Here is a 20,681-nt window from a genome sequence, read left to right as displayed (position 1 = left end):
TCAGTGCGGAGCAGCCCCCGTCAACCACAAGCAACATAAGACTCTTTGTATACATGCTCCCAAGCAGTCTTCGTTCTCAGATGGCCAATTCAGTAGCACCCAGTGACTGCCTGATTGATGGCCCAAGCTCGGATATCACGACCGCAAACCGTCCAGTCTCGATTCTCAACACGACTCCGTTGTCGACGACTCGTGAATTAGTGACCAGGAGTAATAGCGGCTCTATAAAATGGTCCCAGTGACTCAATATCGCCAGCAGCATACTGCTTCTCACAGTCATAGTCATCGTCGCATGCACAGCCTGTAAGCTTCCTTACCAGAGCGACTGCTCTCAAGTTACCGGCAACATCGAGCATTGTATCTCAAGCGACGGAAGCACGAGACAATGCGAAACGTAACGCTTGAAGGTAAACGATCGAATCTTCCCTGAAGACTATTTCAAGCCCAGGAAGTTGGAGATTTTCAAGATACCCGCATATTGCGGGCCGACTCTAGAATCTGTATGTGCAACTCGTTGGAAGGTGGAAGGCGTGCGGAAGGCTTTTGATGGACATGGAACATGAAATCATTCAATAGTACGCAGAAGGAATTCACGTCATCAACGCGCCCTTACCGATGAAACCTGCAACCTATCCTATATAATTGATCTTGGCAAGATTAAACAGACTACGATATGCTAGACGTATCTACCTTCAGGAAAGTGTCATTATTCCGCACTTTCTACCAGATATGTCCGAAGTGAACTTGGATATTCTAGTGCCAGGAAGGAAGCTCGTGAAACTTGTACGCAGCCACGTTGCTATTTAGTTCCACTATTTCGCTTTCCGACTCTCCACTTGGTCTAATAGTTCTTCATAGAGGATTTGATCTTCGCATTCCATGCCGAGAAATGTTCCGTCTTCACTTTGTTCAACATCTCCATCTTCAGCCACTAGACCTTCGATTTGTGCGAACTCTTGGCTCGGAACATGCTCGTGGCCCTCAAAGCCCATCCCGCCCAGCTGGACGAATCTATAGAGTTGGATTTCATCGGGAAGCTTCACCTTACTGCTGTCGCAGGGCCGGAACTTCAGCTTTAGCCGCATAAATTGTGCCGCCCAAATTTTCTCCTTTGTTGCGTCACTCGTCGATCCTTCGCTTTCATAGACTATTGGGGGTTCCTTGTCGCTCGCATCAACTAGGCCAGTCAGTGCAGCCACCGCGGGGTGTAAGATTGGTCCAGGAATTCCCGTCAATGCACGAGAGGAACTCGACCACCCGGCCTTCATGCTCGCATTCGTAATGTACTGAAGACCTGTCACCAACCATATGTGGGGATGGCGGTCAGTCTCGAGTATCGTGCGGCTGAGATAGTGCATGGTGCGCGAGACAGTCAGATGTGTGGCGAGCCAACGCTTTACTTCACCGGACTGTAAAACAATTTGTTCGAGGAACGCCTCCGGTCTGATAGAGCGAGGATGTCAGCATGAAGATTATCATGTTTCAAAGTAAAAATTCTGGTTACCTCTGAATCTGCACTTGTCTGCCATGCGGGCCTTCTAGTCGAACCTCGATGTCATTTTCTTTCCCGGCGACGTGAGAGACCAAATCAGGGCGACCCGCGCCCTCAAGCCATTCATGCGAGACAGTCAGATTTAAGGCGCAGGTAGTTTCTGCACAATGAGTGCTTGTCCATGGCAGCAGTTCCCTGTTCTGAATTAGCTCTGCTCACGGTTCATTAAAGGGATATCCAGAAGGACAAGTACTCACTCCACGGGGAATTGGTATATCTTTCGCACATCATTGACAGGATTCGGTGGGTCAATACAGAGACTGCCGAGTTGCAGGCTTTCTGGCGTCTGACCCTTGGCGTAAACCAAATACGATCGCTTTTGGTGCGTTTCCTCCATGTTGGTGTTATGTAAAGACTGATATATAAACGGGTTATCAGCCAGGAAGAAGAAACCCGCCGCTTTCTGGTTTTCCCCGCAGGGTTATCTCCGCAGCCATTTTGCCCAACTTGATTAAGCAGACCCCTCTTTTTCAGCGCCCGAACAAATCACTGGCCCTCACAACCTTGCATGATCGAGTGGAAAGCTCTGTTTCAAGCGCTCTGATTCGCGAGGACTGGTAGACCTTGATGATACCGTCATCGATGGCGATAACAATGCATTTAGAAGCTCTACAGCACCTAGGTCAGATGACATGACGCAGTGTTGTGTCTGACAACATTCTATCTCATCTATCTCGTCTTCTATACTGATACTTGGGATCTGTTCGATCCTGAGTCATGGTCGGACAATCTTGTGCTTTCGGTACAAGATGAGCAGCGATGACTGTTTTATTAGTAGCAAGGGTTCTATACGATGACAATGAACGTCGAAAATATATTCTACTAACGATATCCATTTCATGTTATGGTGTCAGGTTTTGATTGCAAACTTTAATCAAGTGCTGCTCTTGTCAGAGTCCAGATAAGCATCAAGATAAGTAGTCTGGCATTTCCCAGCAGTGTTAATTCAACCTGGTGAGCGACCAGACCCGTGATTGTGACAAGATGAAGCATTTCCCGATTTGTCCTGACATTGGCTGATCCATGGATGGACTGATCGACGCCAATAAAGAAGCGGGATCAGCTCCACTCACCGCCCGCCGCCTCAACCCCCGCCTTTTTTCCCACTCCGCTCCGATTAAAGCAGCGTTCATCCTGTCCCAAGCATCTAGATCGCATCTTCTATAGATACAATACACTACACTACACAATTCCGGCCTACTACAACACCATGGAAAGCTCCCTCAAAGACCCATTAGCAGATACATATCACCCCGCGTCTGACTCGGCTTATCTCGCACCCTGCCTGCCCGCTGTCGCCGCAGACGCATCCACCCTAGCTGCATCGCAACACGAATATCAACAACACCAATTCCACTTTTCCAATCCAACCTTCGATCTCAGCCCCCACCAACAAGAATACAAGCCCTTCGACGCCCATATCTTAACAGAAGGAGACCCATTCACTCCCGCACCGCACCCCTCGAACTCTTCCCAAGTTCCACCGCCGCACTCCCACCTCCATACCCAGTCCTTACCCCTCGACATCCGCACCATCATCCACCCCCCCGACCTCGACCTCTGGCGCGCCCGCCTCTTTCACGTCGACGAGCTGATCATTCTCAGCGAAGAAGAGTACGTCCCCCTCAACCCCCTAACCCTCTCTTCGATCAACTTCCCGCCTCTTCCTCCTCCCAACCTCCTAAACTTTTACAAGCCCCGCCCCCGCCCCCTGCCCTCCCACCAGAACTCCCTTGCAACGCGAAATCTCACCCAAAAAACAGATTCCTAACCTACTTCCCTCACATCGACAACGTGTACTCCCACCGCTCCACGCAGCACTACAAACGCAAGCCCCTCGTCTCGCACTACTGGGACTGTCGGCTCAAGGGCCGCCCGCCGGGAACGCCCAAGTCTACGGACCCGAACAAGAAGAAGCGGAAGCGCATGGCCCGCGAGCGGGATTTATGCGACGTGAAGATTAAAATCACGGAGTATCTTCCGGCTGGTAGTGGGTTGTCGGGGGGTCCCTCTGGGCTTCAGAAGGGGGTAGGGTCAGGGCAGGCGCAGGCGGGAGCTGGGGCGGTTGTTGGAGGTGCTGGTGAGGATCGGTTTGATGTTGGCGGAGAGGGGGATGGGGTGGGGCGCGGAACGGTTGTCGTTGGTTCGGAACAACATACAAATCAGTTTGGGATGTTGGCGCCGCCGGGTTTGGATGTCTTGTTGCCGCAGGGGCATCCGGGATTGCGAGGCCAGCGGTTCTTTACGATCCAAAGGGTCAATGGGAATGGGGCGAATGGGAAGAATGATGGGGTTAGTGGGGGGCATCGACATACTTTGGAGGAGAGTGATCGCGTCAAGAAGAATAGTGTGCAGCGGTTCTTGTTGAAGGAGGCGAGGCAGGAGAGGAGGAAGATGGTCTCGGTAAGTCTTTTGTCTGTTTATGTCCCTTTTTAAGATTTACTATATAGGTATACATTAACTACTACTGCCGGTAGGCGGTAGGTGGTTGACTGTTCAGGGGGGTTACGTCACAGCTGCGGCGGGTCGAACAAGAATCACCATACCGCACCATTGCATTTCCCCGCTTCAACCGGCTGATTCTTCCATTGCCCCATCCTATTCTCATCTTTGGTTATGTTCCTTCGTTCTTTCTGGCAGAGGAGTCCTTGCTTATTGGAAGGTGGCATCGCTCGGACTCAATCGGCAATTACACGCTTTCAATCGGTATATCTTCGTTCTAACCCACTCCATCTCCAGACGCGAGCCATGTCTACCCAGAAACAACAGAAATCGTACCACACCAAAGCCACCGGGCTTGCAGCCAAGACTGTGGTCGACCACTCTGAAGATCACGATCTGAAGTTATTTGGTAGTTGCTTCTGGTGAGTTGTCCTCCAATCCTGTCCTGCTTAACCGCTGATCGTCTCCTGCAGTCCGTTTGTTCAGCGCGTATGGATCGCTCTGGAGTTCAAGGGCATCCCGTATCAGTATATCGAGGTTGACCCCTACAAGAAGCCCCAATCCCTGCTCGAAGTCAATCCCAGAGGGCTAGTTCCTGCCCTGCGCCACGGGGACTGGAGTTCGCATGAGAGCACCGTCTTGCTCGAATACGTATGTGGCCAGCTCCTGACACTGCCCATCAGTCTGACGCGCCTATAGTTGGAAGACCTGAACGCCGGCCCTTCGCTGCTGCCTCCCGCAGATCCAAAACTGCGCGCCCATTGTCGACTATGGACCGATTATGTATGTCTAGTTGTCCAAAATGAGAAGCTTCAGCCTAATCAAGACAGGTAAATCGCCATATCGTGCCCACGTTCTATCGCGTTCTCCAAGAACAGGATCAGGAGAAACAGATCTCGCACGCACAAGAACTCCGCGATTCATTCAATACTCTGGTCGGCGCGGCCCATGCCGAAGGACCCTTCTTCTTAGGCGATAAGCTCTCCTTTGTGGACGTCCAGGTTGCGCCGTGGATCATCCGGCTCCGGCGGGTGCTAAAGCCGTATCGCGGCTGGCCCGACCCAGAAGCAGGCAGTCGATGGGGTGCGTGGGTAGATGCAATTGAGAACGATCCCCACATTGCGGCAACCACCAGTGGCGACGAGCTGTACCTGGATAGCTATGAGAGATACGCGGGTAAGTCTTCGTATGCATCGAGGTTAAATCCAACTGACGTTTGCAGAAAACCGCCCCAACACATCGCAGGTGGCAAACGCAATCAATTCTGGACGAGGGCTCCCATAATAGATGATATGTATTTTCGCAGCTTCATCAACTCAATGTATGGAGATTTTTGAGCCTGCGATATGGTGTCGTATGGCCGGCAGTGCGAGAGTAGGTTGTCCTGTCCGGGCAAAGATCGTATGCCGTACCATAGGTAGTGAACCGTAGTCTAGGCACCTCGCCCGCCTCTGAATCCACCTCGGAATCCACCTCGACCACTGCTATCAGGCCCCCGGGGGCTGCGGATTGGCTGTCTAGGCGACTGGGTCCCATCAGTCTGTGTCCGACCTGCGGGTTGTTTCTCTCTCCGAGAATTATAGTTGGTGTTCGGCCGGGGAGAGTCCGGATCATACAACTGCCCAGACTTCCCGGATGCAGTCGAAGAGTCGCGCTTGCTGCTGTTGGAACTATTGTCCCGTCCATTTCCACGGCCCCTGCCTTTACCACGTCCTTCGTACGATTTCGGGGGCGTAGCACTGCGCGGGGACGACGCACCCGACGTGGGGGCGGAGGGACTACCAAACAGCCGCTCTCGCACCTCCTCGTATTTGCGCTGTCTATCTTCCAAGTTGCGCAGCGCGATCGCCTGGCGTTCCTCCGCCGAGGGCAGTGCAGCCCTGCCTTCATCGTCCGAGTCGTCATCATTTAGCCCAAGACGAGACATTCCCGCCGTGGTCCCATCCAACCCTGACCCGCGCGTCGCAATCTGAGGGTTCCGACTTAGTACCGTAACCGCTGGCTTGAATTCTTGTCGCAGGGGGACATCGGATCGTGCTTCAAGAAAGTGGAAGGTCTGGGGGGACTCGCTAAGCATGCCAAAGGCAAAAAGGAGTGAGTGAGTTGAAACTTTAGGACGGCGAGATTATAGTTGTCCGGGTCATTGGGGCAATCGCTTACGCTTCCGCCCATAATTGGCGGTTGAATTCGGCCTGTTGGGCTCTACGCTGCGCTTTGGTAACCTTGGAGGACACTTTCTTTTCCGCCGGCGGGGGTGGGGGGTCGGCCGCGAGTTTCTGGGGAAAATTTTGAAAGTGAGCAAGCAGGTTGCGGAAAAGTAAATTTGTACTACTGAAGGAGGGGGGTAGTGAATTGAAGGTTGGGCTGGCAGAATATTGAGAAACATACATCAGCCTGTTCTTCCCAATTTTCTGCCCATGCGTCGGGGCCTGTTGAGGACTTTGCGCTCATGGCGGTATATGATTGTTCGGTGGTGGAAGGTGGATCGAAGCGATTGAGTGCTGGCAGCAGTGGTTGCTTGAGTACCAGGCTAGGGAGAGAGGAATTTGGGGAAACTGGGCGGATTGACCAAGAAAGTACAAATTGTACAGTGAAGTACGAAATTTATAATTTAACCAGTAGAGACTGGAGAGAGTCAGTCAGCAAGGAGGGGAGAACGAGGAGCAGCAGACTGTGGTGGGGAGGAGAAACAGCGGGCTGAGGTGGAAAAGGCAGGCCTGCTTAACTAAGATCCAGCCATCCCCGGAGCCCGCCCGCACTTGTCGCTCCATCATTACAACTACTGTGATATAAACCTACACGCGCCTTTGATCAATATTTCTGTTTGCGCCTCTACTCTGAACAACAGAAATACTGCTCACGACCCGGTATACTGTCGGGCATACTACAGACCTTACCATGAACCTCGGTCAGTTTCCATCTCCAGTCGCCGTCTCGCGCTCGGGCGCTGCTTGCTTGACCCCGCTTCCTACCTTGAACACCCCGAACTCAACCCGCCATTCCTCCGGTGCCGCATGCTGACTGTCCTTTAAGATAGAGACGGTGATTCCCAGATGTCGTCTTCGCCAGACTCCTCCGTGATGGCCTCTGACGACTCTAACCCGGGCACCCGCACCCCGACCAACAAGCTCCCAACCCACATTCCTCACTTTGACGGATCCGAACTATCCCCACCGGGCTCTCAACCCCAGAGCAGCGTCTTTGAAGGTCCCGGAAAGTCTTACGGCCCCGGCGGGCCAATCGCTTCGCCATTGGGAGCCCAGGCTCTTCTCCCGCAGGGCGATCAGCAAGCACCATCGGTGGCGTCATGGATGACCAAGCGAGCTGAAGAGGAATATCAACGAGCACTTGAGTTTATCGTCGATCAGGACTTCAGCTTGGGTACGTTTTAACACTAGTGTCTCTTGGCGGGTGCAGCCGATGATCTTGCGGTTCTAGCGTACTGACACTTCGCATTTGCAGAGGAGTTCGGCGACCCGTTTGATGACAGCGATATGAAGGAGGGAGCTTGAAGGGCGGTGTCTATCTGCGAAGTAGACTTGCATGGTAGCTGGCTAATAGCGTGGAGAATGGAGTTTTGGGTTTTTCGTTATCTCAGACGGGCGATTTGGACGACACCGTGGTGAATATACATGTTACGAGCTTGATTTGCATCTTAGCCAATCATACAATATCATTCACTGTTCTGCATTTTGGCAGCGGGAGATCCGAGTCTGTCGGATGGAAGTTCTTTAGAGACTAACTGGATTAGAGAGCTTGGGATGGCCGGCGGGTGGTTGGCCCAGCAACGCAATCGCCGCCAAAACAGCCCGTGGCTCGCCCTCCTCCGTTCATCCAATGGACCCAAGTCTATCGCAATCCAGCTCTTATCACGCCCATTCATTTATTTGCTACTGAATCCCAACAACAAACGCGACTCTGACGCCTCATATTAGCTTGTATCACAGTGGTTTATCTTCTACCCGTCAAAAAGTAGTGATCGCTCCTTCTCTTCCGCGCCTTGACGTCGAATACACGCGCACATTCCAACTCGGTCCCGACAATGAAGATGGAGGACTTTGTCTGTCCGTCCGTCACATTCCAACCATTATGGTACGTGGAGACGCCTGATTCATTCGTGTCAGGATCAACAGCCCCCTAAGAGAGCAGTAATGTGATTCCACGCCAGGCCTGCTCTGGCTCGGCAGCTCGGGCCTGGCCCCTTTCTTGCATCATCTTCTTCCGTCTACCTTCTTTCTTGGCTTTCTCGATGACATCGATCAAACTGCATTGCCACTGAGTATCTAACGCGCGATTTCGAGTAGCCCCCCACATCTTAGACTTCCCCAGGACACCAAGTTCCGATTCACCCCAGTCAAATCCTTCTCCCAACCAGCTCCCCACCTTTGGGACCGCAAGCCTTCTACCTCGTTTCGCGCACGCGGTCGGTCGCGCAAGGTCTGGAAGCGCTTCCGCACCTCCTTCAACAGCATGAAAGCTCTGCAGCAGATTACAGTCGGCGAGCGACACGCGATCGATGAGGAACTCCAGCTCGAGATCAATAGTATGAGGAATCCGGTACTCATCCGCGGAGTCAAGCGGAGATGCTTCGCGTTGGACCCGGATGACCTTGCCAGCGGAAACTCACGAGGAAGGTCATTCCTGGAAACGCATTGGGAATCTGAGTCGAAAGGACGACGACGTGAGTGCTTGTTCTACCAGGAGTTGCGTTCCATATATGCTTTGATCCTGGCTGTGTGAGCACGGCATGTTTCACACAAGGACTAACGCTCCTCAGGAAAGCTGCCACTTGTTTATAGCGATTTTGTGGACATTGCCGATGAACCGATGGAGTCAGACAGTCTAAGGCCACATGACATTGTCGAAGATACAAGCGACGAGCAAGACGCGTCCACGTCGGTACACGAGAACCTTGTTATCAGCGAGCTGGACGAATTAGCGACCGGCGACCTTCCGGAGACCCCTACGAAATTGGTGCCCGGTGCGCCCTACCCCCGCATGTTACCTGGTGACTCGGATGGCTTGTCCGCCGGTTTGGATTGCGACATGACAAACATAAAAGGACACGAGACCAGTCATGCTTCCCCGTTCACCTTGTTTAGTCCGGTGGTTGGAGTCTCGAGTCCTGCTACGCCTGCTACAAATACTGCGGGGAAGGACAGTCATGATTGTGATGCTGCTGCTACGGTTAAGGATGTACTGTTGAGCGCAACCAAGGAGGGAACCAAGGAGGGCTCGAGCTCGGAGACTGCCGCAGTTGTCCCTGAACTCACCGTTGAGCAGGAATCGACGCTTGTGCGCTCGGCTCTACGCAGCTCGTTGGGCGGAGAAGACGCCGAGCTACTCAGCAACTTTCTTTCCAAGGCCCAGGCGAAGCGTGACGCCAAGGCCGCTGCTGCTGTCGCTGAGATCAAAGTTGCTGAAGCCGCCGAGATGGCTGTGAAGAAGGCCGCACCGGTCGAGAAGGAAGACGAGGGCAAGAAGGTGGAGGAAGCCTCGCCCGTCGAGCTTCCCACTCCGCCATCCCGTCGCGCGCTGGAAGATCTCGATGCCAACTCGCCATCGCCACAAAAACCGCAGCAAATTTCGCCGACCAAGCTTTGCGAAAACGAGGTTCAAAACACCGGGAGCCCGCGCCGCAGCACCCGGCCCCGTGCCCCGCCAGTACGCCCCTCTACCGTGGCGGCTGCGGTGCGCAACACCTTCTCCCTCCGCCGTGCCAAGGGCAACGAATTTATTTTCCTTCAGCGGACTGAGGCTCAAGAGCTCGCCCTTACCACGAAACGCAACACACGCCTCAACAAGGGCACCTCCACCATGCCAAAACAAACGCTCCATGTTCTCCAAGTTCGCGGAAGCTACACTACCGCGATCGGTGACGACAAAACCCAGGCTAATATCTCGGCTCGGGAAATAACCAAGGCCAAGAAGCATGTGTCATGGAACAATGACCGACTCGTGGAGTTCGAGGGCGAAGATGCCAGTGCGACCGACCGCAAACATGACGTCGCCGATGCCAGTCGCGGGGTAACGCATCTGCGCAGCACAGACAAATCCTCTGGTGTGATAAGGAAGGCAGCCAGTGGCCGCACGACGCGGTCGCAGTCGGGGCAGAAGACTGGTGGTGCAACGGGCTCCGATGCAGCAACTACTGCACCCGCTACTGCAGCTCCGCGGGCGCGGCGCGGGCGCGAAGCGTCCAACACCGAGACCACGGCCGGCGCTGCTGCCCTCGCAGTCGCTGCTCCTCCCGCCTCTTCCCCAACCTCGTCGTCTGCATCCTCCAGTACTGATAGTCCTCTCGGCCAACGCAAGAAGCTGATCCCCAAGGCTCCCCGCAAAGCGCCCGAGACCCCGTCTAAGGGTAGCAGTGCCACCGCCCGCACGACTAGCAGCAGCAGCAAGACATCACTCCGCAGCAGTAGCACCAAGACGACTTTGTTGAAGGTCAATGCGGGCTCGACTCCGGTTGCGAGACGGATTCGTTCCCGCTCGTGAGGGGCAGGAAGGCTTGTGATGCATGATTGTCTGTTTATATGTACATAACAGCATGGTGGCGTGAGTTATTACTGGATGCATGGGATAGGCGCTTGGTTGTTTTATCACTCCTTCAGGTGTTGAACTAATACATATTAATCACTATTTGGTTGGTGATGATTTGGCCGTACTGCGCGGATCTTAGTAGGATTGTAGGGTTAGCAGTGCCTTGACTGTGGGTGCTTGAGGTATTGAGCCGTGCCTGAGGCTGCGGTTGGTGGCAGGCCAAAATTTCGTTCTTGTCTGACATCCTCTTGAAAGAATTTCGATCTTTAAACTTGTAGCACCTGATAGTAGAGACCAGAGCTTGATTGGTAAAAGATAATCCAGGTTCTCATTTCCGGAACGGTCAATCTCCTAAGGAAACAATCTATTCTGCCGGATGCTTGCTATTATGTGTAGATGACACTAACCGATACACAACTCCCTCGCTATGGAAAAATGATTACCACCATATACCTCACCAGAGCAACGAGCCGGTAGTGAGCTATTCTTTCGCTTCACATTTTGCAGAAAAAGACAGGAAGGAATACTGCCACCCTAACTGGTGCCCAGCCACAAGGTGCAGGACGATTCCAAGTGAACAGCTTGGGCCGTCGCAATCTCGACATATGGGCTACACAGTTGCTAAGCCGAGTCTTCTCGTCCTCCTTCCTTCCTGGAGATTTGGACTTCTTCCTTACAGTCAGGAACTGCTACACGAATCTGAGATCGACGTCCCATGGCTATAAGCCAGATGGAAGCTGGATCACTGCTTGCCTCTCACTTGGAGTCTTATCTGGAGTTCTTACATGAAGGTTAGCCGGTCATCGTGGTAGCATGGTGAGCGAGTGAGTGGAAGGGATTTATGGCTCAGAGCATGGGTTGGTTTAGCGGTCGTGGTCGTGATTCAGGGCTGAGGCATTCTTGGCGGATTATTCCGGGGAGAGCGAGGATTTCCAGATGGAGTTGAGACTGGTGCTGGTAGGTATATGGCAACTTTGCATGGTCCTTTTCATTGGTCTTGCATAGACGTGATGATAGAGGAGACAGTGCAGGGGGTGTGGTAGTTATGAAGCTTCCGCTTTCGAGCTTCGAGACACGGACTCGCTCTTTGCGGGACTACCTATTTATTCCTTGGAAGAGAGGAATGAAGAGAAAAAGGGAAAGAGAGAGAGAGAGAAAGGGAACTGGTTCAACGACGGTATACAATCTCTCAAACCCCTTCACCCAAACTCCCATAGCAAAACAATACTCCGTAAAGTCTCACCACCTCAGCCCGCACGCGACAACACCTGCACAATGACACAATCCCATGAACCAGGGAACTTTCAGCCCGGAAGCAAGCTACCGATACATCACAACCTTAACTTTAATGGAATGTGCTTCCCTTCCAAGGTTTGGCTCTTCAACGGTTACCTTGCACCAACTGATCGAGATAAAACCTTCGCCTTGCCCGCCCAAGCCACGAAGTAAGGGGGTTGATGGGTAAGGCTACGTGCATACATGTATTGTGTGTAAACCCCGTCGGGATCTACATGATTTCTTGTGGAGGTACTCCGTACCGCGAGAGAAGAGGGAAACTGGAGTACAGTGACCCGGTAGGGCGAGGGAGGATGCAAGAGCCATGTCAGGGGGGTTTGTTTGTGTTCTTGTTGGCAAGTAAAGATAATCTTGAAAATCCCTTCCGTTGATTAAGTTATCTTGAGTAGATCAAGATCTCTGACAGCACTACACTACTCCCTACGTACTGTGCTCGGAATGAGATCATATCCACAGCAAAAATGGAATATGTTTACTTACCGCATGCCGCAACTGCCGAAGAAATCATAACTTATCCCATCACTAGCACATTTCACTCAGGGAGTACTAGTCAAGTAGATTAGAAGTTACTTGTTTAGCTGCCTTGAACTCAGAGGGAAATAATCGCGCAAAAGGAATCCCCAGTTTTTATCCCCCTTCCTCGCGTGGATCCATACACAGTACACACCAGAAAATGGGGGTCTTGAAATTAGTTGACGGAGTTCGAAGTATAGTGTATACTATACTGAATTGGATGAACCTCGTTGGCGCAGTTTCCTTGGACTAACTATCGTCGGTACGGGAAATTATCTCTTCTGATTTGACTGGTAGACACTCGTATGGAGATTAGCATGTAGAATTTGTTGCCTACAGTGTGGGCACTGGGAACCATTGGCAGTCGGATTGGAGATATTCTTCGGGACAGACTCGGAGAAGCCGGTTGGTTGGCTGGCTCTGTGGTGCCTGTTGTAGTGCAAATGGCTGGATGGAGACGTCCTGTGTAAGTCACTGGCCGTGTTTTTGTTCTCATTATTCGTTTCCATGGGACAGGTTATCTATGGCTAGTGGATAATTTAACTACTGTGTAAGCAATGACGAGAGTCACTTCATACAAGCATATGGTGCTTCAGTGGTAATGCTACCGGTACCTACGGAGAGCTACGCAGCCACGAAAGAACCAAGAACCAAAGAACCGGTGTAGAAACGAACAACAATCAATAAAACACTAAAATGAAGGCAGACTTGTTCCTGAAAGCTGAATTCCAATAGATATCCATGGCCCCATTGCCCGCCGGCAAATGATAAGTAAAGGACAGATCCCCACTTTCTATGTACTGACTAAAATTGTACCTGGTTTGAAGGTAGGTTCATGACTTGTACTCAGGTCCAATAATGCCTCACTGTGCCTCACTATACCGGATTCTTCCATAACATCCCCAATCTGTGGCCAATGCACTGCACTTTCGTCTGTCCACGTCACTAATCTTCCCCCCTGTTGACTCCGTACTGGAATGCCGAATGCAGCCACCACCCGATGCAGATGAAATGATAGGGTTAGGGCAGCCCGCAACTGGTCGCAGGGCGGAGAGCGACCCACCTACTTTCGTGCTAAACCCAAAGCAGAGGCTCGGTGGTTTGTGTTTAGGGCTTTGCCGGATTTGTCCACCGGGTAGGTTTTGCACCTGCTGGTCGGATGGTGATTCCGGGATTTTCCGGGTCGAGGGTGCTAGGCTGGGTTGGGCTTAGTGAGGGGCGGTCGGTCAGGCCTTTGACCCCTCCGTGAATGTTTGCTGCTTGTTTGCTTGTTTGCTTGCTTGCTGGGTGCTTTCCAAGGGAAGAAACAACAGGGACATTCAAGAAGCTCACCTGCTAGAGAATCTAGCTTAGTAGATCAAGCAACAACTACAATACTGTTCTGCAACAGCTTTTGCAAAATCCCCCAACCTCCTTGTGCATCCAGTGGCTTAAGGGACAAAAAAATTACACAGCTTTTTTGTTTCAGACGTGATTGACAGCAGATCGACGTCATCCCGCAGAGGATAGTTTCTCTCTGCAACTCCCGCATGGAGGACTGTCCTCCGAATTTGTTTTGGTTTCGTCGGGGGGGTGTGTCTCGCATTTGCACTACGGTTCCTGTCGAGCTTGAGTTGCAGCTTCGTGTTCATCACTTTATGGTTATTGGTGGGTGGGTTGCTGAGACTCCTGTAATTCTTATTCCCAGATTCGTAGGTTGCTTACTCGTTAGAATGGAAACAACTAGGTAGGTAGGCATTACATTCATACTGTTTTACAGTACTCCGTCGAAGTTTTACAGACATCAAATTGAATGTAGAAAGGGTCATAAATTCTGTATCGTCTAGCTAGATATAGAAAAGAAGTAAACTCATTCCCGTCATGGCTTTGGTATGTGTGCTTTTTTTTTTATGAATGTCTTATGTCCCGCATAAATCCATTAAAACAGCCCACTCCATCCGTAGCTTAAGCAGACAGGTTCTTAGCCGTCTCCTCGGGCCACACGTCATACCCAAAGGTATCCTTCATGTTCACAAAGCGGAAGTGGCGGCCCTTGGCGACGTTGTTGACCGCCTCGAAGTCCTCGTCGGACAGCTCAATCGACTTGAAGTTGCTCTCGATGCGGGCGGGGTTGGAGCTCTTGGGCAGGACGACGTAGCCGCGGCGGATGCCCCAGGCGATCAGCACCTGGGCCAGGGTGTTGCCGCCCTTCTGGGCGATCTCGTTGAGGGTCTTGTTCTCGCTGACGCGCTCACCCGTCGTGGGCACCTGGTTCTGCGAGCCCAGCGGCGAGTAGGCCTCGGGCAGGATGTCGTGGTCGAAGCAGTACTGCACCAGCTCCTCGTTGGGCAGGAAGGGGTGGATCTCGATCTGGTTGACGTGGGGCTTGACCTCGGCGTACTTGAGCAGCTTCTCGAGCCCCTCGATGGTCCAGTTGGAGACACCGATGGCCTTGACCTTGCCCTCCTTGTAGATCTTCTCCATCGCCCGCCAGGTGGGCTCGGGGTTCTCGGTCAGGTCCTTGAGAATGACGTACTGAAGTAATTGTTGTGTCAGTAAGTTGTTTTTGTTTTCTTTTTTTTTTTTTTTTTCCCTCAAAGAAAATTTGTAGGGATGGAGTTGTTGGCTTACCTTTCCATCAGGACCGATCTTGGGCTTCTCCTGAGTCTCCTTCTCGGCGGCAATGGGCCAGTGAACCAGGAACAAGTCAATGTAGTCGAGCTGCAGCTTTTCGAGAGAGTTCTTGACCGACCACTCCACGTCCTCCGGGCGGTGAAGGTGGTTCCAGACCTTGGTGCAGATGAAGATGTCCTCGCGCTTGACCGAGGGGTTGGCCTTGAGGAAGTCCTTGAGCGCCTCACCGACCTCATCCTCGTTCAGGTAGAACCAGGCGCAGTCGAGGTGACGGTAGCCGATGTTGAGAGCGGCAGTGACGGCCTGGTAGGTCTCACCTTTGGATCCCTCGCTGGCGAAGGTACCAAAACCCACGGCGGGGATCTTGACGCCGTTGCTGAGAGTGAAGGTTTTGCCGGCAGACATGACGATGGTGGTTGTGATGTGATGTGATGTGGTTTGGTCTGGTCTAGTGGGTGTCGTTGATTTTTAGGATGCAGGGGAGGAAGTAAAATTGGGAGAAAAGAGAGAAGAACCGGCTTCAATCGAGGGTGTTGGGGGGGGGCAGAGGTACAGTACAAATATCCCTGAGTAGGATGGAAGTGGGGTTGAGGGGTTGTGTGGTGATGGATGATGCGATGCTACTGTGAGGCGCTCTGGTTACCTTGCCATTGGCTCTCCTTGATGACATTAACCTTTGGTCTGAGCAGTTCTACAGAGTCCAGATAGGTTCTACATTATTCGATGGGCCTTTCTGAAGCTTCTAGTTCTGGAGATTGAAGAGCAATGGCATTGTGAGCTCATACTTGGGTGATAGCTTGAGCAGTTTCAATGTGTACTGGGTAGAAGATCTATTCCCTACAGTGTAGCTCCTCCTTTCCGACGGAAAGCTCCCCTTTTTCTGCCAGTTTCCTCCGGCAATATGACGGCATGGTAGTCAGAAACCGTCTTGAAACCCTCTCTCTTCCCCACCGCGTATCTCAGACCAAAAAAAAATTCCAAAATTCAATAGATGACATCACCGGCTCCCAGTGGTCTTGCAGTTGGGAGCGAAACGGCGCGAGCGTTTGACCCGCTATGCCCGCTCGATCGTCATCGGCTCCACCAAATCTCACCCTCGCCCATGGCTGAGGGTATTGACCTTGACCCAATGAATCCCCATCTAAGACACTCTCTGAATCCTCTCTGCCCCCCTCCCGTCCACTCGCCATGCAGTGTGGCTTCCTGCCGGTCGGAAAAGAGGATCCCTCTGCCCCCCTTTTCACTAGAGGCAGTGGAACTAAGGCATTCCTAGGAGGTTCGTCGTGCAGTGGAAATTAGTTATTGGCGGTGATGCCACAGGATAGCCCTGTTCCGCCCCGCTGTGAAAGATAGTGGTGGTGGTGTGGTGGTGGTGAATCAGTTAGTTGCAGACTTGCAGCAGCAGCAGCAGCAGCAGCAGCAGCAAACACCAGCAGCGCAGCAGCAGTAACTAGCAGTCATAGTGGAGCAAAATGCCTCATGCTGGCATACACAGTAGTACGTACGGTACATGAATTATTACCTACTCTACTCCGTACTTTTCCTGTCAGTCAGCGGAAGGGGGTACCGAACAGGGTCCGAGTGGTATTGACATGGAAAGATTACCGTGGATCTTTCCACAGCTCCACTGACCTTGTCACCAATAATCCCTTCAAACACCTTCAAGGAAGACTCCGCTGGGCCCCGCTCCTCCCCTTCACAACTAATCATCATTCATCAGTGAATGATGACGATAATTCCTAGGGATGATGATACGCCCCGGTGGAGCCCGAGAATGGCGGATGGAGGGCAGAAACCCGCAGTAGCAGCACTGCAACTGCATCCCAGCTCCACCCAAACCTCTGCCTCCTACGTACCGGCTGCAGTTGCTCTCCGTACCGCCGTACCATCTCAAGGCCATCCTGTACTCAATCTTCGAGGATTCAGTCCTGAACCATCAGAAATATCCCCCATTCTCGAGGACACAACGACTTCGGCTGGTCCGCCACTATTACCCTGCAAAGCTTGTTATATATGATCCCAGCTCTGCCCTCCTCTTTTCTTCTTCTTTCCTTCCATCATCCTTCTTATCTTCCTCATCTTCTTTCACATCACTTCCACTCCCTTCCAGGTGAAGAGCTTCTTGGTTCATTCCCTGGTATTCTTTCTTAGTACAGGAGTGATATCATCATCCCCCCCTCCGTCTCTTATCATCATTCCATCACCCTCCGGTGTTCACTTTTTAACTCTCTCCCTCCCTCCTCAGCTTCCCTGGTGGTGCTTTTATCGTCCTTCAACCTCGAAACTCCAATTCCTGTTCTCACTACACTCCAAACTTATCCACCATGCCTCGCATCGAAGACGCTGAGGGTGTTGACCCTACTGCTCCCGCTCCTCACCGCGAGTCTCGCGGTTCGCTCCCCATTCCCGGTGATCTCTCGGGCAACACTGTCGAGGTTCCCGCTACCCGCAGCTCCATCAGTGATGCCGCTCAGTTCATGCACAACTTGAGCTTTGCTCCCTCTTCTCGGGACCGCCGTGCCTCGCGCAACTCCTTTGGCACTTCCCTTCCCATTCCCAGATCTCCCCGTGTCTCCCGGTTGTCCTCCGTTGTCACGCGAGATGTCTCCCGGGATATCCTGGCCTCCCAGGTTCAGGACATGTCCAAGGAGAAGGTCGCGGCCGCCAAGAACATGGCTTTCGCCTTCGACATTGACGGTGTCTTGGCTCACGGTAACCACGCCATCCCCCAGGCTAAGGAGGCCCTGAAGATGCTCAACGGTGACAACGAGCTGGGCATCAAGATCCCCTACATTCTCCTGACCAACGGTGGTGGTAAGACCGAGGAGGCGCGCTGCGCGCAGCTTACCGAGGTTCTCGACTGCCCCATTTCTACCGACCAGTTCATCCAGTCCCACACCCCAATGCAGGCATTGGCCGAGTACTACGAGACTGTCTTGGTTCTCGGTGGTGAGGGTCAGAAGATCCGTGAAGTCGCCGAGAACTACGGCTTCAAGAACGTCATCCACCCCAAGGACATTCAGGCCTGGGACCCCACCGTCTCCCCCTGGAGCACTCTCTCCGAGGAGGAGAAGGCCGAGGCCAAGCCCCGCGACTTCTCCCAGGTCAAGTTTGACGCCATCCTGGTCTTCGCCGATTCTCGCGACTACCAGACTGATATGCAGCTTATCATGGATCTCCTGCTTGCTGAGGACGGCAAGCTCCTGACCCGCGCCAAGGACCCCGTCGCTTCCCGCATCCCCATCTACTTCTCCCAGGGTGACCTGCTCATGCCCACTGACCACAAGGGCCCCCCTCGTCTCACCCAGGGTCTCTTCCGGATCTCCATCGAAGCTCAGTACAAAGCTCTCACCGGGGTTGATCTCGAGCGTGTTGTCTACGGCAAGCCCGAGCGCGCCACTTACACCTACGCCGATGAGGTCCTCAAGTCCTGGATGGAGGAGATCCACAACGAGAACAAGCTTCCCCAGAACATCTACATGGTCGGTGACAACCCGGCCTCCGACATCTGTGGTGGTAACATGCACGGATGGAACACCTGCTTGGTCCGCACCGGTGTGTTCCAGGGCGGGGACAACGACGAGAACAACCCGGCCAACTTTGGTGTCTTCCCCAACGTACTCGAGGCTGTCAAGGCCGCCGTCCGCAAGGAGTTGGGCCAGGAGTTCAAGTTCAAGTGGAACCCCAAGGTCAACCCCGTTCTCCACGGCGAGAACGCCTCCGCTGTCGAGTAAGCGGGGGTTGCCTCGGTGCAAAAATCCAACCAAACAAGCAGAACGAGGAACTTGGTCATTGCGATGGCTAGTTTCTTTGCTCTATCTTCCTTCTCATTCCCCTTTTATTATACATCATGTGTGATTGGTCAAAATACATTGATGTTAGACATATTTCATCTTTCCTCCTACCAACATGTTACGGCTTTTATGGGTTTGGACTACTGATATCCATCGTTGTCGCTTGTCTTGGGCAATAAAGAACCAGAAAGCAGACCGATATTTTATTTTATTTTATTTTTTGTTTGTCAAGTGAATTCCTATTATTTTAGACTGCGATCTCTTCCTATCTGATGAAGATGCCATATGCAATGCATGCATCAATGAACGGACACTTTCTTTCTCCCATAAAATCCATGTCACTAGAACTCGTACTACTGGGTAATTGACTCTTTATTAGACTTTTAGTTCTTTCCTTTTCAAGCAATCGAAATCCTTTGATGGGCAGAAAAACCAAAAAGTCATGACGTGTGTAGGACAACGGATAACCGCCGGGAGCGGCCACGGCCACCGTCACACACCGCCCGTTCCGCACTCTGCTTTAGAGTTCAGCTTTCCTTTTCTGCTCTTGCAGCCAGCCGTCCCTCGATTCAGCCCCCCTTTTATTCCACGTTGTCATTTTAGGTACGGTGCAGTGCAATTGAATGTGACACCCGTGTGAAACTCAATCTAGGCGTAACCGTCAAGCAAATCAATTCTGGGCCTTCCACAGTGGTTTTTAGTTTGTGGTCGCGTTAACTACTTTTCTTTAAATGTCTCTCTTCTCACTAACTTAGTCAAGAAAATACTCTACCGAAGTGTTTGGTACATGCTACCACCGTATGCAACTAAATACTAACTCGTCCGATCACATCGGCAGAAAGGATGATGTTCTCTCAGTGGGATGGAAAGAACCTGTTTGACTGACTAACTAGTTACTGTAACTACTCCGTTGCAGAAGTCTCTTCTACTCCGTTAACTTCTTCCACCGTGTCCTCGGCATCTCCGAGCGAAGCCCAAAAAAAAAAAAAAAAAAAAAAAAAAAAAAAAAAAAAAAAAAAAAAAACTCGGGTGTCAGTGGCGGGGGGAGAGGGGATTCGGGGGATGGGATTGGTTTCTTGAATGGGCTGTTGGAGTTGGAATTATTTGTTGGGCTATTCAGTAGTAGTCTTGGGTGTTTCCTGGAGTGTATGCATGTGTACAGCGGTTGCTTGCTATTGTTGCTCTACCTAGTTATACGGGGGAGATGATCTGGTAGGTAACTAGCAAAGAAGTTGTTGTCGGAAGAAGGATAGCCGACTAATCTATGCATAAAGTCGAAGCATAAGATAAGATAAGTTAAGTTATCCAGCTGCTACGGTTAAGCAAACTATGCTGGATTTGGAATTGTAGTGCAGTAGTTGTTTTCCTTGTGGTTGTATCCTTTCGAGATGCGAGAAGCGGCTTGAATTTTATTACTTATACCCCCAGTTTGATGATCAGGTGTATCTGCCAAGCAGCAGGGTGATCGTGGTCTTTCACTGTACCCGGATCGCTTGTTCGAGTGTGTCGGCGCGCAATGGCAGCTTGTCATCGGCCGGCAGGCGCCCCGCTGGGGCTCGACCACTTACTGTATCGAGTCTGCGTTGCAGGACCGCATCCTGCATTAAGCGACTACACTGTTCCTAAATGATACAAAGCCGGTCAGGCTGAGACAATCGCGGCAAGCCGAAAAGCAAGCAGGCTGAGACAATCAATACTCACATCTTTGGTCTGCACCAACTATGAGTCTGAGTACCACTACGGAGTGACGGAAACCCTAGGGGAACGAACATCTTCGCATTTTCGTTATTCCTGGCTACGGTAACGCCCATTTATTGCGCCCCCCCCCCCGGGCAACCAACCCTCCGTCCCAGCCCAACCTCTACCAAATATACCTATACCACTGTTGACCGTCCCCCTTCTCCGCCCTCCTCGCCGTCCTATTGAGA

General features: G+C 52.1%; 8 protein-coding genes across 8 annotated transcripts; 5 read left to right on the top strand and 3 right to left on the bottom strand.

The window, feature by feature from the left end:
* Positions 1-791: 791 nt before the first annotated feature.
* Positions 792-1,938, bottom strand: BP01DRAFT_391286 (uncharacterized protein). The gene is made up of 3 exons (XM_025578070.1): positions 1,750-1,938; positions 1,505-1,687; positions 792-1,443 (listed from the first exon to the last, which is right to left on the bottom strand). The coding sequence occupies exons 1-3, from the start codon at positions 1,887-1,889 to the stop codon at positions 813-815; spliced, it is 954 nt and encodes a 317-aa protein (XP_025431908.1). The 5' UTR covers positions 1,890-1,938; the 3' UTR covers positions 792-812.
* A 754-nt stretch (positions 1,939-2,692) lies between these two features.
* On the top strand, positions 2,693-4,078 carry BP01DRAFT_32071 (uncharacterized protein). Its single transcript, XM_025572705.1, has 2 exons — positions 2,693-3,166; positions 3,316-4,078. The coding sequence occupies exons 1-2, from the start codon at positions 2,763-2,765 to the stop codon at positions 3,986-3,988; spliced, it is 1,077 nt and encodes a 358-aa protein (XP_025431907.1). The 5' UTR covers positions 2,693-2,762; the 3' UTR covers positions 3,989-4,078.
* A 39-nt stretch (positions 4,079-4,117) lies between these two features.
* BP01DRAFT_356122 (glutathione S-transferase family protein) lies at positions 4,118-5,298 on the top strand. Its single transcript, XM_025574868.1, has 5 exons — positions 4,118-4,416; positions 4,468-4,645; positions 4,694-4,777; positions 4,825-5,170; positions 5,217-5,298. Exons 1-5 carry the CDS (start codon positions 4,301-4,303, stop codon positions 5,276-5,278), a joined length of 786 nt encoding a protein of 261 aa, XP_025431906.1. The 5' UTR covers positions 4,118-4,300; the 3' UTR covers positions 5,279-5,298.
* On the bottom strand, positions 5,076-6,656 carry BP01DRAFT_356120 (uncharacterized protein). The gene is made up of 3 exons (XM_025574867.1): positions 6,383-6,656; positions 6,155-6,270; positions 5,076-6,063 (listed from the first exon to the last, which is right to left on the bottom strand). Exons 1-3 carry the CDS (start codon positions 6,443-6,445, stop codon positions 5,427-5,429), a joined length of 816 nt encoding a protein of 271 aa, XP_025431905.1. The 5' UTR covers positions 6,446-6,656; the 3' UTR covers positions 5,076-5,426.
* A 418-nt stretch (positions 6,657-7,074) lies between these two features.
* Positions 7,075-7,506, top strand: BP01DRAFT_365208 (uncharacterized protein; the record flags this gene model as incomplete). The annotated part of the gene is made up of 2 exons (XM_025576353.1): positions 7,075-7,375; positions 7,457-7,506. 2 exons carry the CDS (start codon positions 7,075-7,077, stop codon positions 7,504-7,506), a joined length of 351 nt encoding a protein of 116 aa, XP_025431904.1.
* A 353-nt stretch (positions 7,507-7,859) lies between these two features.
* Positions 7,860-10,608, top strand: BP01DRAFT_391282 (uncharacterized protein). The gene is made up of 3 exons (XM_025578069.1): positions 7,860-8,086; positions 8,299-8,675; positions 8,772-10,608. The coding sequence occupies exons 1-3, from the start codon at positions 8,037-8,039 to the stop codon at positions 10,490-10,492; spliced, it is 2,148 nt and encodes a 715-aa protein (XP_025431903.1). The 5' UTR covers positions 7,860-8,036; the 3' UTR covers positions 10,493-10,608.
* A 3,526-nt stretch (positions 10,609-14,134) lies between these two features.
* Positions 14,135-15,525, bottom strand: gldB (putative glycerol dehydrogenase (GldB)). The gene is made up of 2 exons (XM_025578068.1): positions 14,957-15,525; positions 14,135-14,860 (listed from the first exon to the last, which is right to left on the bottom strand). The coding sequence occupies exons 1-2, from the start codon at positions 15,362-15,364 to the stop codon at positions 14,291-14,293; spliced, it is 978 nt and encodes a 325-aa protein (XP_025431902.1). The 5' UTR covers positions 15,365-15,525; the 3' UTR covers positions 14,135-14,290.
* A 1,605-nt stretch (positions 15,526-17,130) lies between these two features.
* Positions 17,131-18,830, top strand: BP01DRAFT_32044 (phosphatidyl synthase). Its single transcript, XM_025572696.1, has one exon. It carries the CDS (start codon positions 17,284-17,286, stop codon positions 18,691-18,693), a length of 1,410 nt encoding a protein of 469 aa, XP_025431901.1. The 5' UTR covers positions 17,131-17,283; the 3' UTR covers positions 18,694-18,830.
* Positions 18,831-20,681: the final 1,851 nt, after the last annotated feature.

The sequence above is a fragment of the Aspergillus saccharolyticus genome (assembly GCF_003184585.1).
Source record: "Aspergillus saccharolyticus JOP 1030-1 unplaced genomic scaffold BP01scaffold_12, whole genome shotgun sequence".
Classification (NCBI taxonomy): domain Eukaryota; kingdom Fungi; phylum Ascomycota; class Eurotiomycetes; order Eurotiales; family Aspergillaceae; genus Aspergillus; species Aspergillus saccharolyticus.
The sequence above is the reverse complement of the archived record's forward strand: the minus strand, read 5'-3'. Positions and strand labels throughout refer to the sequence as shown.

Excerpts from the sequence above, each read along its gene's own strand:
- BP01DRAFT_32044 (XM_025572696.1), top strand. The coding sequence starts at position 17,284 with ATGCCTCGCATCGAAGACGCTGAGGGTGTTGACCCTACTGCTCCCGCT.
- BP01DRAFT_32071 (XM_025572705.1), top strand. The coding sequence starts at position 2,763 with ATGGAAAGCTCCCTCAAAGACCCATTAGCAGATACATATCACCCCGCG. Across the intron at positions 3,167-3,315 it reads ATCATTCTCAGCGAAGAAGA|ATTCCTAACCTACTTCCCTC; the intron begins GTACGTCCCCCT and ends CCCAAAAAACAG.
- BP01DRAFT_391282 (XM_025578069.1), top strand. The coding sequence starts at position 8,037 with ATGAAGATGGAGGACTTTGTCTGTCCGTCCGTCACATTCCAACCATTA. Across the intron at positions 8,087-8,298 it reads GTCACATTCCAACCATTATG|CCCCCCACATCTTAGACTTC; the intron begins GTACGTGGAGAC and ends GATTTCGAGTAG. Across the intron at positions 8,676-8,771 it reads TGAGTCGAAAGGACGACGAC|GAAAGCTGCCACTTGTTTAT; the intron begins GTGAGTGCTTGT and ends AACGCTCCTCAG.
- BP01DRAFT_356120 (XM_025574867.1), bottom strand. The coding sequence starts at position 6,445 with ATGAGCGCAAAGTCCTCAACAGGCCCCGACGCATGGGCAGAAAATTGG. Across the intron at positions 6,271-6,382 it reads ATTGGGAAGAACAGGCTGAT|AAACTCGCGGCCGACCCCCC; the intron begins GTATGTTTCTCA and ends AATTTTCCCCAG. Across the intron at positions 6,064-6,154 it reads CGCCAATTATGGGCGGAAGC|CGAGTCCCCCCAGACCTTCC; the intron begins GTAAGCGATTGC and ends TGGCATGCTTAG.
- BP01DRAFT_391286 (XM_025578070.1), bottom strand. The coding sequence starts at position 1,889 with ATGGAGGAAACGCACCAAAAGCGATCGTATTTGGTTTACGCCAAGGGT. Across the intron at positions 1,688-1,749 it reads ATATACCAATTCCCCGTGGA|GGAACTGCTGCCATGGACAA; the intron begins GTGAGTACTTGT and ends AATTCAGAACAG. Across the intron at positions 1,444-1,504 it reads AGACAAGTGCAGATTCAGAG|ACCGGAGGCGTTCCTCGAAC; the intron begins GTAACCAGAATT and ends TCGCTCTATCAG.
- gldB (XM_025578068.1), bottom strand. The coding sequence starts at position 15,364 with ATGTCTGCCGGCAAAACCTTCACTCTCAGCAACGGCGTCAAGATCCCC. Across the intron at positions 14,861-14,956 it reads AGATCGGTCCTGATGGAAAG|TACGTCATTCTCAAGGACCT; the intron begins GTAAGCCAACAA and ends CAATTACTTCAG.
- BP01DRAFT_356122 (XM_025574868.1), top strand. The coding sequence starts at position 4,301 with ATGTCTACCCAGAAACAACAGAAATCGTACCACACCAAAGCCACCGGG. Across the intron at positions 4,778-4,824 it reads GTCGACTATGGACCGATTAT|GTAAATCGCCATATCGTGCC; the intron begins GTATGTCTAGTT and ends TAATCAAGACAG. Across the intron at positions 5,171-5,216 it reads TAGCTATGAGAGATACGCGG|AAAACCGCCCCAACACATCG; the intron begins GTAAGTCTTCGT and ends TGACGTTTGCAG.